The 14,084-nt window shown below is 30.1% G+C and overlaps 2 protein-coding genes across 4 annotated transcripts in view; one reads left to right on the forward strand and one right to left on the reverse strand.

The window, feature by feature from the left end:
* The window catches only part of LOC143045061 (nuclear factor NF-kappa-B p105 subunit-like), a 64,851-nt gene extending 55,157 nt beyond the window's left edge, over positions 1 to 9,694 (forward strand). For 2 of the 3 annotated variants that reach the window (XM_076217353.1, XM_076217352.1), the window contains exons 13-21: positions 271 to 412; positions 1,165 to 1,282; positions 3,559 to 3,781; positions 4,295 to 4,464; positions 5,868 to 6,128; positions 6,693 to 6,846; positions 7,205 to 7,377; positions 8,164 to 8,257; positions 9,057 to 9,694. In XM_076217353.1, coding sequence (XP_076073468.1) covers positions 271 to 412; positions 1,165 to 1,282; positions 3,559 to 3,781; positions 4,295 to 4,464; positions 5,868 to 6,128; positions 6,693 to 6,846; positions 7,205 to 7,377; positions 8,164 to 8,257; positions 9,057 to 9,154 — 1,433 coding nt within the window. In that variant the 3' untranslated portion in view covers positions 9,155 to 9,694. Of the gene's footprint in view, positions 1 to 270; positions 413 to 1,164; positions 1,283 to 3,558; positions 3,782 to 4,294; positions 4,465 to 5,867; positions 6,129 to 6,692; positions 6,847 to 7,204; positions 7,378 to 8,163; positions 8,269 to 9,056 lie in introns of all 3 variants that reach the window. The other variant, XM_076217354.1, reaches the window with a different exon arrangement.
* Positions 9,695 to 11,884: 2,190 nt separating this feature from the next.
* On the reverse strand, positions 11,885 to 14,063 carry LOC143045064 (uncharacterized). The gene is made up of 2 exons (XM_076217356.1): positions 13,634 to 14,063; positions 11,885 to 12,788 (listed from the first exon to the last, which is right to left on the reverse strand). The coding sequence occupies exons 1-2, from the start codon at positions 14,061 to 14,063 to the stop codon at positions 12,400 to 12,402; spliced, it is 819 nt and encodes a 272-aa protein (XP_076073471.1). The 3' UTR covers positions 11,885 to 12,399.
* Positions 14,064 to 14,084: the final 21 nt, after the last annotated feature.

The raw sequence follows: 14,084 nt of genomic DNA on the forward strand, positions 1-14,084 counted from the left end.
CCCATCCCATGAGAGTCTTGCACATTCAGAAGTTTTAACTATTTACTGGTTCTGATCCAGTGGTAGTCTAAACCCCTCCCCCTTTTTTTTCATGTATTAATTGTTTATTTCATCTCATGTTGTTGTCTATGTATACCGACTGTGCAAGACCCTCGTTGTAAGTTAAAAACCACCCTCGTTACTTGTGGTTGTCCTTAGCATGCATGAAATATTTGTCACTGGATGTTTATAAGCAATCAACAATCAATCAATAAATGTTTTTCGTTACAGCACAAACAGAGAGTGATGATGTTATGCACATTGTTGACAGAACTTCAAAGGCATTACAGTTCTATGCTGCCACAGGAAATATAAAACAGCTGTTGTTTGTTCAGCGTCACCTACTCTCAATATCAGACGATAGTGGCGATCTGTAAGTTATATATAGCTTTCATTATGAGTTTGAGTACTGTGGATTCATTATTATGAATTGGATACCAAATTTTCGTGGATTTTGTGGAAAAAAATAACAGTGAATCCAAATTTTCAACAAAGTATAAATTTCAATAAGGCTGTTGCAAACTTAGTTGATACTCGATTTACTTCAATATTCAAAACACAAAAAGGGATATCTACAAATCCACACTGACAGTTTAAGAGCATTGTCAAGAAGTTTAAATAGTTTTTGGGATTCTAGACTTAACCATATTAACTACATCTGACAGCCATTTTGCCTGATTGATGCAAAGCAATTATTCTCAAGGTCTATGACATCAAACATTTTCTGTAATAATAGTGTAAAATTACAGGAAAATGTTTTATTTCCTTCAATAGCAAAACATATGGAAATTAGAATATGCATATTTATCTTTCCAGCATGTAGTTAATCAAAAATGTCAAATGTGTTTTGTTTTTTTTGTTTTAGTGTTTTTTACTGTGTTTGTTTTCTTACACAATAATTACATAATTTGAACAATGTGACGTCAGTTTTGTTTGAAATTCAGAAAAATGCATAGCATTTATCTTGTGCTATATTAAATAAATAAAACATAATAAATTTTGATTTTATCTGATAGGATTTTTTAGACGAAACTTTGCATTTTATTTTATAGACCTTTACATTCCTTATATTTGTTTTTATTAAAAAGGATGTTTTAGAAGAAACTTTTGCATTTTATTTTGTAGACCTCTACACACCGCCATCATCAATAATCAGTTAGAAGTCATACACAATCTCCTAGATGTCATGTCAACGTTACCATACTGTAGATACAAATCTAGTGCTTATAATAGTCTTAGACAGGTGAGTTTTAAAAATACTGTACTATAACAAATTTGAGGCTGGTAGTAATGCATAGCAATATCCCTTGGGCTTGGTAGACACAATTCAAGTTTTTGTCTTGCCTGCAACAAAAGTTTAGGAAGGGAATTAAATTTTCTCAGAATTTAATTTTTTGCAATTTCTAGGTCCAAATCTTTGTTGAGGTTTCATTTTTGTATTTCTCTTGTCCATGTTTTTGGTCATTCATTAACCCTTTCTTCCATAATGACGCCTTTTGACGCCATCCCCTTTACTCCATAATGATGCCTTTCGACACCTGTGTAGTGCCTCAGTTGAAACGTATTACCTAGGATAAAACTTCATCAGACTTAAAAAAAAAATGTATCTAATATTAAAAGGATATTCATGAGAACATCTGACTGGAATTTCATTGATGAAAAATTTGTTTTCACAATGCATTAATACTTTAAACCTGATGATTATTTTTCATTGAAAAAATCCTATGCAAATCAAGTATGTAAAAAAAAAAATCCATGGAGGAAAGGGTTAAGGTTTAATTTATGTGAGTTGATATTTTGGCAATGATGTGTCAATTGCAAAATTTGGGGAAATTTCTCATTTTTTTACGGTCAGTTACAACACTTATTAACCATATATTGAATACCAATCTATTATTAATTTATGTAAGGGGATATTTTCAAGATTGTTTCTTTTATAATTGTGACAGTAGGGAAAATTTCCCTTTTTTTCCTTACAGTAAGTTCCAACACCTATTTACCATATATTGAATACAAATCGACTGTTAACAACGTTCTCTGACATCTATATTACAATATTATATACAGTCGTCTACCGTGTCGGGATCAAAAGATGTTTTATAGTAATCTGAATTGTAAAAACTGTAAATTCAGAAATAAAAGTGTGCAATATGTGAGATTTTGTGATTTAAAAAAAAACGTGATTTTAAATTTTGAGATATTAAGAAATTTCCTTTTTAATTCATATAAAAAATTTCAAAATGCGAGTTTGAATTATCGCAATTATAACCGTGTCACATTTTTCGCAATAATTTCTGAATTTGCAGTATTGCTTTCAACAGCTTTAATAAGTCACAACAATATTCTGGATTAGAAATTGTTTAAAGAAAAATTTATTCAAATTTCTCCATACAAATTTAAAACCTTAAACGACCAAAATAAAAAAAAAAGTTTTTTTTTAAAGCAATCATTTAAATGCAAATGTCGTAAGTGATACAGGATGTCTTTAATTACAGAGGTATGTTTAAACAAAATTTAAACTATTTAATATGCAGTTTGCCTTTAACGCATGAAATTATAAAAAAGTGTTTTTTTTAAAAGGATAAATATTTCTTACGTAAACAGAAAATTATAAAGGGTCATTTTCATTATATCAGTGGATAATTTTCTGTTTACGTAAGAAGTATTTATAAAAAAAATGTATTAAATGAAATCTAGTACAAATGGACGAAAACAATATCAAATTTAGGTTGTAATATAATTAAAAAATATAACTGACATCCTGTTATGATATAAAGAATAATATTGATCACTTAAGGTCACGGATAAGATAAACGAGGTCAGTGAGGTGTAACAAATGTCAACTAATCAGAATTTAGCTTGATGTTAAAAAAAAGTACCTATTTCCTGGTATAGAATTCAATTGCACTTTTAACAAAAATGGACATTTTTTTTTATAATTTCCTGAAAAATTGTCAAAAGATTTGATAAAGAATTTTTTTAAAGTTTCCTTTTGTTGCCATTGTCCAGATTGAGAAAGATAAAGGAGATCTTGAAAGATAAAAAATATAATTCTTGGAATGCCACCAACTATCAATCATTCAATCAATAACAGCAATATTAATCATATCGACACTTATTTTTTTTTTTATCTCATTTAAATTTTTCAATTAAATATTTTAATTAGTTCTTTTAACTTACATTTCAAGTAAAAAATAATGTGTAATATTTAAAGTTCAGGCTTTCTTGTTAAAATACTTTTGATAATTTAAATAAAAATTGATATAATTTTTTTTGGACATTTATGTATAACAGAGTATATAAATGCCTTTACCAACAAAAGTCCCATTATTTCTCAGATGATTGAACCGATTTGATTTATATAACTCCTAAAAATGACAGTTTTATACACGATCACAGGATTTGACACAATGTTGCTTTAAGTATCAATCATGGATGTATTATCCTAATTAAATTGATCTCTAAAAGAAGGTGTAACTCAACAATTGATGAGATTGACAGTTTAATACTATTTTGCAGACGCCACTTCATTTAGCGGTACTGATGGGACAGCCAAGTGTAGTTGATAGGTTGTTGAATGTTGGAGCTGATCCAACCATGGTTGACAGAAAAGGCAATTCCCCAGCACATCTTGCCATCTTGTATGGGGCAGACTCATGTCTTGCCATTCTAGTCAGATACCAAAGATGTAATGTAGCCAAAAATAAACCATTCCCTGAGCTAGATCTCAAGAACTTTGATGGTAAGAAAGTGCTGATGTGTCAGTTATATTAGGATTTGTTGTTTAGCTCTAATGTTCTTTTTGTTGTCTGTTTATAACAGCATTAAAAGTTCGGGAAATTATTGTAATGATAGTTTCTGTTTAAAAATCAGTTGGGATAGAATTAATTATTTGATATAGACCTGCAAAATTATTAAAATGTTCATAAAATTAATAGGTGTTTACCGCAACGTACAATGTACCAAATTAGACAGCTCTATATTGAAATGTTGTGTTCACTGTTTCTAGAATTAAACTTTGGCATACAATAAAATTGCATAGTAATTTGTTACCATCATCTGGAAAAAGCAGAGAGAAGAGACAATGAAAAGAAGTTGAATATTCAGTTCCATGTTCCATTTGTAAGAATTGAAAATGTCAGTCTGTGTATTAGAGAAAGAAATAACCTAAGATTATAATTCATCTTATGATTATGATCTGTCTTCCATTTTATCAAAAGGAAACTTAATGAAATGTTATGTTATATTTTTTTAGGCTTTTCTACTGCCCATCTTGCAGCTATAACACAGAATTGTAATGCTATGAAATTGATATCAAAAGGGAAAGGGAATATAAACATGCCCGATGGTAAGAGTGGAAGGACTCCCCTCCACCATGCTGTAGAAAGAGATGATCTTACTACTGTTGGATATCTAATATTAGAGGTAGGAATTTTTACTAATAGACCCTAATTGATAATTGTACTTTTAGAAATGCAAATGCATTGCCAAAAAAATTAGACTCATTAGCAAATGTTACATGCATATTCTGGATATGAACAATGAACAAGTCCAGCATTAGTTCTAAGCCCTTGTTATGAAACTGTACTCAGTACTTGGAGAATAAAATGTGTGCTTGAAACATAAAATCCAATATTTTGATTGGTTGATTGTGTGCTTGAAACATCAAATCCAATATTTTGATTGGTTGATTTCTGAGACTGAGTATGATTATCATGCTGGAAAGATTCATGACCACATGGCCTGAATATGGAATATTTGAAATTTTTTATTCACCCAGATGTTAATTAAAATACAATTTTACTTTCAAATGATAAAGCAGTTTTCTTATCTTTTTCATGTGTATATCACAAATACATTGATATGCATGGGTTTGTTACTTAGATATTTGACTATCTTGAGATCATATATTCCATTAATTAGGTCAACTGAAAAAATATAGTCAAGGTACCTGGGTAAAGATTATTTAAAAAAAAAAGCAGATAACATATCTCTTAGCTGCTTGTATAATGAAAAATACCAATCAACAAAACTTAAGTATATGCATTTATCACTTTACTTGAACACTTTTAGTTAAGTACATTCTTTTTTTTGTACCATGTACATAAATTGTTCTGTAGTCCTAAAAAATATGGAAATTCCAACGACATTCATCTGAATATAGATCATAAATGCACTGTCAAATGACCCTGGACCTAAATTTATCATTAATATACAAGTGTTCACTTGAAATTTAAAGGATATATCTTGTATCTTCAATATGCACTTTAAATCATCAAAACAAACAATAAATACTTACGGATTTTCCTAGTTTAAATAATTTAGAAGTATGTAACAACTCATTTGCAAAGGACTGATAGATGCACATTTCTGAAAAAAAAACTTTGTATGCCCCATTTATGGGCATTATGTTTTCTGGTCTGTGCTCCCGTCCATTCGTTTGTCCGTCTGTCAGGTTAAAGTTTTTAGTCAAGGTAGTTTTTGATGAAGTTGAAGTCTGAACAACTTGAAACTTAGTACACATGTTTCCTATGATATAATCTTTATATGATAATGCCAAATTAGAGTTTTGACCCCAATTTCACAGTCTACTGAACATAGAAAATGATAGTGCGATTGGGGCATCCGTGTATTATGGACACATTCTTGTTTAAAATAGCATTTATATGTGAATGTTGAAATTTTTACTCATTTGTCTACTCAATGCTAGAATTAGGAAGGTATTTCGGTCAGTTAACAAGAATAAAAATTCATCTTTAATTAGTGCTTTTTTTAAGTTTTGGTGAATTTCTATAAACATACAAACTATCTTTGTATACTTTCTACAGGCTAGAGCAAATGTAAATGCTTGTTGTTTTGACGGTAATACACCTCTACATGTTGCCTGTGCAAGACAGAATGTTGGTATTGTGGCATTATTGATAGCTGCCGGAGGTGACCCAGAGATGGAGAATGATGAAGTTAAAGAAGAACTGTATGATGAATTTGAGGGAGTTCAAGATGACAAACAAATGGGAGATAACTCTTCAAATACTAGTGCCCATTTGGACTGTTATAAACCAGAAGATTTTGCTATGGACAATGAAAAGGTACTATTTCAAGCATTTAAATATGGCAATGACAAAACTTCCTGAGTGAAATATTAGTTCTTTTATGTGTTAAATTATCTCAAGGATTATTGTTGGAAAGAATTAAGGTTTTTTCTTGAAAAAAAAATGACTTAATATTTCTACTTTAAAAGTTAATAAGATTATTTATAGATAAAGGAAGATGTGGTATGAGTGCCAATGAGACAACTCTCTATCCAAGTCACAATTTGTAAAAGTAAACCACTAAAGGTCAAAGTATGGTCTTCAACACATAGACTTGGCTCACACAGAACAGCAAGCTATAAAGTGCAACTTGTTAATAAACATGTTATTAATCTAATTTGATCTAGATCATCTGTGCTACAGGTGACTTTGTTGATGTAAAATTGTAAAGGATAATTTACACTTTTGGTCTTTGTCAGTCAAAAGTCTGGATTCTTGCTGCTACCCTATAAATATTGTTTACTAAGGAATTCTCTATAATTAATATAAAGTTTTTTTGAGCTAACAAAATTTGTCTTCGTCTTTATAAAACATTATATCAATGAATATTATTTTGTATAGGTTTTGAGAGTATTACGAGGAGAGCCATACTCAAATGTCAAAGAGCTAGATCAAACAGACCGTGACTACATACATACTACAGATTATTTCTCATCGTTATCTATACAAGATATACAACTAGCCAACCGTGGAACTTCAGACCCATCACAAGAAGGTAATATATTCAATGGTCTATATCAAAATTTTGATTTTCAGACTTTCATTTTGTTTTCAAAATCATTATTACAGACATTTTTACATTCATAAAATATTGCAACTACCATGTATTGAACAATTGAAAAAAATAAGTAATTGTTTGCATAAAAATAAGGCTTATAAAATTTTTTGGCGTTTTATGTTTTTATGGAATAGCTTATACTATTAAGAAATAACGAATGAAACATTCATTATAAGATAATATGATTACTTGATTATTTCAATTTGAACTGTAGAAAAATCATTTAATTTTTACATAGAATGTAATTTGCTTACATTCAGGCAGTTTCTTAAAATATTTTGTACATATAATTTAGGTGATCTGCACAAGTTAATGTACCCTGTGCGAGTTCAGATCTCTAAAATGTTAGACCCACCTTGTGAGGGCGGAGACTGGATTGCTTTAGCTAATGCTCTTGGTTTATTTGAGCTGATGGACAGTCAGAGTCCAGGATACAGTCAGACAAGAGTTTTACTCAATTTTTATGAGGTAATTTACTTTTCCATAATTTGTTATATTTATGAGAAAAAGATCCATTGTATTTTACATTTTTATTTAGTTTGGATATTCATTTAAAAACAAATTTTGGGGTTATTTCAAAGTTTAATTTAGCATATTTCTTTCAAATAAATATTATTATTAAAAATAACATCTTAATGATTGAAAAAGAAAAAATGTCTGCCATGTAGTTGAGAAGAAAAATAAAGAAACTGAAGAAGGCCAATAGCCTAAATGTCTTAAAAATTGGAATAATACTACAATACTATTTCTTAAACCAAATTTTTTGCACCTGAGAAACAGTATGTCAATATATATGTTCCTGTTTGCAAAAACACACAGTTCTGCATATAACCTTTTTTGATATCAAGTAAATATCAAGAATATTTGAAAAATTAAATGCTTTTAATCATTAGAGCTTAAAAATTAAAAAAAATAAATGACAAGGAGATGTGGCCATTTTTATATATCAATAAAACATTCAACCAACACAACAAAAGCCAAAAGACAATTTTTTAAAATGAAAAATGTCAAAAATTGGTCTTCAACACTAGACTGGTGTCAATACAATATACCTAGCTGTCCTCCAGAGTCCAAAGTAAATGTGAATAAGATTAACAGACTTTTAAAGATCTGCTGTCAACACAAAATGCCCTGAAAGACAAACACATCCACAAACAACATGAATTTTTAAATTGCCAGTACATAAGAAATGACTTCCACTTGACAGATGAATATTTGCAATATCAGCACATTTAAATGATTTGACTTTTACAGGAATATGGAGGTACAATCTCTTATCTAATGGAATGTTTAACATCAATGGGTAGAATGGATGTTGTATCATTGATATCACAGTATCATTCATCTAGTAAGTATTCTGTAAGTAAAAAACAGAAATTTGATAAGGTGGGTCCTTCCATTATTTTTTTTAGGGAAAACAGGTAAAAAATATTTTTCAGTTTATTCCATTTGATATAATCTCTTTGTCAAGGAGATTTGACAATTTTCAAGAGAAAAACTTCTCTACCAAATGGGTTTTCTAAAAAAAATTTGAATGCAAGCTTTTGTTATTGCAAAACTGATGCTGTTGTATTTTATGCATCGTTGAAAAACATCACAATAATTTTTTGAAAATCTGGGAATTCATTGCTGTAAACATCTTTTTATTGTGCATAATATATGCTAAACATATGCCAGTACACAATGTTCCAATTTAATGACTTAATATAAAGGTAAGGAGATGTGGAATTTTTGCCAATGAGACATAAGAGTCCAAATGACATTGATGTAAGAAGCTATAGGTCACCATTACAACCTTCAACAAAGAACAAAACCCATACCACACTGTATAAATGGCCCCACCATGACAATTCATATGAGAAAAATCAACAGCCTTAATCAGTGTGACAGGGTTGTCTCAATCTGATATGAAGTATATTTTGTTAACAATTAAGGTTAGAGTTGGATAAGTCTTAGCAGGCACAGCAATATCAAATTTCAAATATCAATAAACTGAAAATCATAAAATTATGCCAATATTGAACAAAATAAAGCAAAAAAAAAATAAGCCTTGACTTACTTGAATGCATCCCATTTGTGTGTTAATTTTGATATACATTTAGGATATTGTGAAATATTTATTTTATTTTATTTTTTTCTTGTTTTAGGTTCATTAAAGAAAAGTAATACAAATATGAACTGTTACGATTCAGGATTGAGTTCCGGTGATGTTAAACCCTTACAGACTTTAACGGCAGCTACATAATCATCTATATCATCAATATTGTCATTGTGTATATTATCACAAACAACTTTTTGTCTTGTTTACTTCTTTTAAATCACCGTTGGTTGAGTTATTCTAATTGACTACATGGATTTGTTTTAGTATGTAATTATCATTTACGAATTCGTTTTACATTTAGTTCATATTTTATGGTAATGAATTGACAATTAATTATGTAGACGGTCATATGTGCTGTATATAAGACTATAAACATGTCATGTTTTGGTTAGGTTGTTAACAACAACCTTGATTATTCCACGATCAGAAAAAAAAAGACTGTGAGGTCAAAATCTAGTACTATAGGTAACCATGGGACCATGATAGAGTAGTATTATTGATTGCTATGTCATTTTAGATGAGAAAAAAACATGAAATTTTGCTATGAACAACTAAATTGTAAAAAAATACTTCAATTTATATTGTGCATAAATTGTAAAACAGTAGCATTTTGGTATATTTTTATGTTGTTCATTAGTTAAACAGAATTTGATATTGCTCATGAAAAATAAATATATATGTATTTTTGAGTTTTTGATTGAATCTTGTTAGAAAACAATTGAGTGTAAAGGTCACCTTCAGAACCAGAGAAAACTGATCTTATGAGAGACCTTTGAATAGAGGTAAAAAATGCATACTGTGGATTTAGGAAAACATGCATTTTCATGGATATTAGTGTTCCTGGTTTTGTCTAAGTCTGCATGCAACCTTATATAGACATAAGAAGATGTGGTATGAGTTCCAAAGAAACAACTCTCAATCCAAGACATAATTTATAAAAGCAAACCATTATAGGTCAAAGTACAATCTTCAACACGGAGCCTTGGATCACACTAAACAGCAAGCTATAAAGGGCCTCAAAAATAAATATTGTAAAACCATTCAAACGTGAAAACCAACAGTCTAGTCTATATAAAAAACAAAAAGACAAGAAACACTTATGAACCACATCAACAAAAGACAACAACTGAACACCAAATTCCTGACATGGGACAGGTTTTAATGGTACCAAACCTTCACCCTTATCTGAAACAAGATTGTTACATCACAATAAGAAAAACACACTATAAAATAGAACATTTGTAAATGGTTGAAGATATAAATTCTCAATTGACCTGTACCAAAATAAATCCACAAAAATTGGTATCCGACAAACAATGAATCCACAGTATTAATTACTACAAGTTGAACAAGAAGAGGATAACCTGATAAGAGAAGTTTTCTCTAAATGTATGTGACCTTTATAGCTGGTTTGACCTTATCTGGTTCGTTCCTTTATTACATGTAGACAAACAACTTTGGAACTCGTGCTTCCAAGGCTAGGTTACTATCCATAATTTTTTTGTCTGAAATATGAGAAAAAATATTTCATTTGCTTCAGCAAATTTCTTATAAAACTGATTCTATTAAAAAAAAATCCAATTTGTTAAGAATAATATTTGCCAACATTATTTCATGGAATAAACTTTTTATCATGCCGAAGCTGCAAAGGCAAAGTGGTTTTTATTTTACCATTGTTTCGTCTGTATGTATGTTCACACTTCCTGTAATTCCCTTCTCTTAACTAAAGTTTACCTCAGCAAATTTTTTGAAACTTACACTATGCTGAAAAGATCTAGCTCTAATTTAAGTGGCATCACATTTACTGTTCTTTAGTTATGTCCCTGTACACATTACAATTTGCTGAATTGTTTACAAACTTTATCTTAACTTTGCCTCGCCCAAAAATGTTATGAAATTCATACACAATGCTTATTGCCACCAAATAGATCCAAGTTCAATCTTTGGTGGAGTTACTGTATCTGTTCTTGAGTTATGTCCCTTATAAATGGAACAATTGGTGAATTGGCTATTTCCACTCTAACTTGACTTTACTCAACCAAATGTGACAAAATGTATACGCATTGCTTAGTATCACCAAACACTGATCAAAATTTTAGTTTGGCTGGCATCTTTTTTAAAACTTTCTCGAGTTATGTCCCTTTTTAAATGACAAAAAAAATGCCTAATTTGCTGTATATTTTCAAACCTGAGAACCAATAAACTTCTACAGATAAGCTAGCAGATACTAATCAATCAGAGTTCAAAGCACCTAACTTTAAGCAAAGTTCAAACTCACAACGTCCTATAAAAAAGAAGATGTGGTATGATTGACAATGAGACAAATCAGCCATTTGTGACAGTTTAAATAGTAACACTTCAGATTGGTTGACAGAAAATTGACTATGGCAATTTATAAGTATCCCTTTACATCTAACATTGGTCATCTTTTGAACCTGTTTATATTGAGGTTATTAGTTTGTAGGAAGTAAACTCTCTCATAATTACACTGAAAGGAATTATATCCCAAGATTATCCATTTTCCCTGGACTCGCTGATTTGCCTGTTATTACTGATCATTATTGAAACTTAAATCTGAAATATAAAATTTTACTCAACTATAAGAATGGTCAGAACAAGTATGAATAAATTGGCTTGAATATTGATAAGAAGAATGTTCCTTACTAATAAAAAAAAAGAAGACATGTTGGGTTGCCAATGGGACCATTATTCATACAGACCTGCTGCCATAGATGTGATCAATTACAGGACATACAAGGTGAAAATAATTATCAAAATATGATTTATAAATATAGCTTTCATTGTGTTGTTCATAATTGAGTGGCGATTGGGTATACAGATTTACAAAATGTACAGAATTAAAAGAAAAATATATGAAGCAAAACAAATTTATTAACAGTAACTTCTTAATATATGTTTGACAACAAAACAATAGATAAGATAAAATATTGTAACATCATATATATGTATAACATAAATACATATTCATCTTATAAAATATATTGTACAGGCATATATATAAAAATATCAACAACAAAAAAAAGAAAACATGACACAGCAAATAGTAAGGTATGAAAATGATGCCCTTAGATCTATACACAGATTATAAGAGTATAGAAGTACATGTAAAAGTATATAAGAGTGAAAAGTTTTTATCAACGAAAAGAACTAACGGAAATATGCTTAATTTTGTTTTACATGCTCATTTCTCTAGTAGATCACACTCTCGAGCAAAAATTGTCTCTGATTAGCTGAGTTGAGTTCAATTCTACATGAAATGGTCTCAAATAAATGTGATTGGTATAGATGCTTTCTTTAAGTCACTACAGAAAATTTGTTATGTTAACTCTGTCTTTTTTATTTTATTTTATTGTTTTAATATTAAAATATCAAAATAAGTAATGTTCCATCAACATGCTCCCTTTAAATTCAGAATAAAGTATTTTCCCTGCTTTATACCCTGCTGCTGCACAAGCCATTGGTATAGGTAAAAAATGGTCCAATCTTGAATGTGCAGATCGGAGAAAAGACTGAGATTCACTCTCTAAAAGTTTGGATTTTCTCTGTTCTGGTGAGTAATCTGGATTTGTGACAACATCTTGGATCCATTCCTGAAACTGAAGAGCCCAGTCAGCTGTTTTTTTATCGAACAGACCGGTATGGGTAGCAGAACCACTTCCTACAATGAGAATTCCATCTTTACTTAATTCTGATAAAGCCTCTCCAATCTTCATGTTGTCTTCTAAATTCATACTTCTCAGCAGTGACACCTGAAAAACTAAACGAAAAACACAACATTAGTGACAGTTATTAGTTGAAAATAGTGACATATTTGTAACATGTTGAAGCCAATTGAGATATTTATATAAAACCAACAAGCAAATTTAATACATATCAGGTCTGTGTAATAAAAATACTAGCAAAGTTAACCTTGCATGGAATTGGCTTTTTTTTTGGGTCATATACATGATATAGCTCTCCAACTGTTTCAGAGTTTGTGAAATTTTTTTTCCCTGGTGGTTCTTGAAGAAAATCTACTGGTCCTCACTATTAATTCTATTGAAAAATGCTAAAATTTTGTCAGTCCTATGCAAAATTTTGGTGGTAAAATCCTGAGGACTGCCACTTTTCACGAACTCTGCTGTTTTATGTTCTTATACATTCTCAGCTTTCAAATATTCAATTTTGAGAATTCCTGATAAAGTTAAATCTAGAAAGCAATTTTCCAATCTCATTTTTATTGGATGCATGAAAACGTCTTTTCATTTTTTTCAATGATGATTTTTTTTTAACTTAAATTTAAGTAGTCACACTGACATTGTCAGTAACCTACTACAATACTCCCGTCTAAGATCATGAATATACATACATACTCCCTTCTTAGATGTGACACAGCAAGTCCAAAATAGGCTGTCAAATGTAACATCAACCTAGGACAGACTTCACACTTTTCATACATGTCATATTCAGAATTTCTTATAAAAACTCCATTTGTAACGAAAAAATTCAATTTTTAAAGAATATAAATTCAAATAAACATCGATTTTTCAGAAGTACTGTAGGATTAAGTGACTATATCTAAATGAAACAAATAAAGTAAAATTAATAACTTGAGAACAATACCTGGGACGTCTGCCTTTGGGAAAGCCAATTTCAGTGGGACAAAGACACCATGATCTAAGCCTCTTTTGTTGTTTTCCATACACTGTATTCCTTTAGATTCCAGCAAAACTTTTACATTCTTAGCCATAGTAACATCTCCAGGTACATTCCAAGTTAGTTTGTAAGCTTCAGGGGGAAATCCACTGTAATCATAATATAGCTCTGGTTTATTATTCGTTTGTACAGTACATATATTTTCATCCCAGTGGGCACTCAACACTAATATAGCCCTTGGTGGTTCTTTAAAATTTGCATTTTTTGTTAAATCTTTGAATGATTTTGCACAATTTGAGTGTTTGTCTATCCCTTTGTACCACTTTTCTTTACTGGCATCCAAATAAAAACATGGTCCAGCTCCATGAGTAAGGAATATGACAGGCTGTTTAGACATCTTAGAAGGTTTAGATAAAAT

Source organism: Mytilus galloprovincialis, chromosome 9 (genome assembly GCF_965363235.1).
Source record: "Mytilus galloprovincialis chromosome 9, xbMytGall1.hap1.1, whole genome shotgun sequence".
NCBI classification, from domain to species: Eukaryota; Metazoa; Mollusca; class Bivalvia; order Mytilida; family Mytilidae; genus Mytilus; species Mytilus galloprovincialis.

Coding starts and splice junctions, on each gene's coding strand:
- LOC143045064 (XM_076217356.1), bottom strand. CDS start 14,063: ATGTCTAAACAGCCTGTCATATTCCTTACTCATGGAGCTGGACCATGT. Junction 12,789..13,633: donor CCCAAAGGCAGACGTCCCAG/GTATTGTTCTCA, acceptor TTTTTCGTTTAG/TTTTTCAGGTGTCACTGCTG.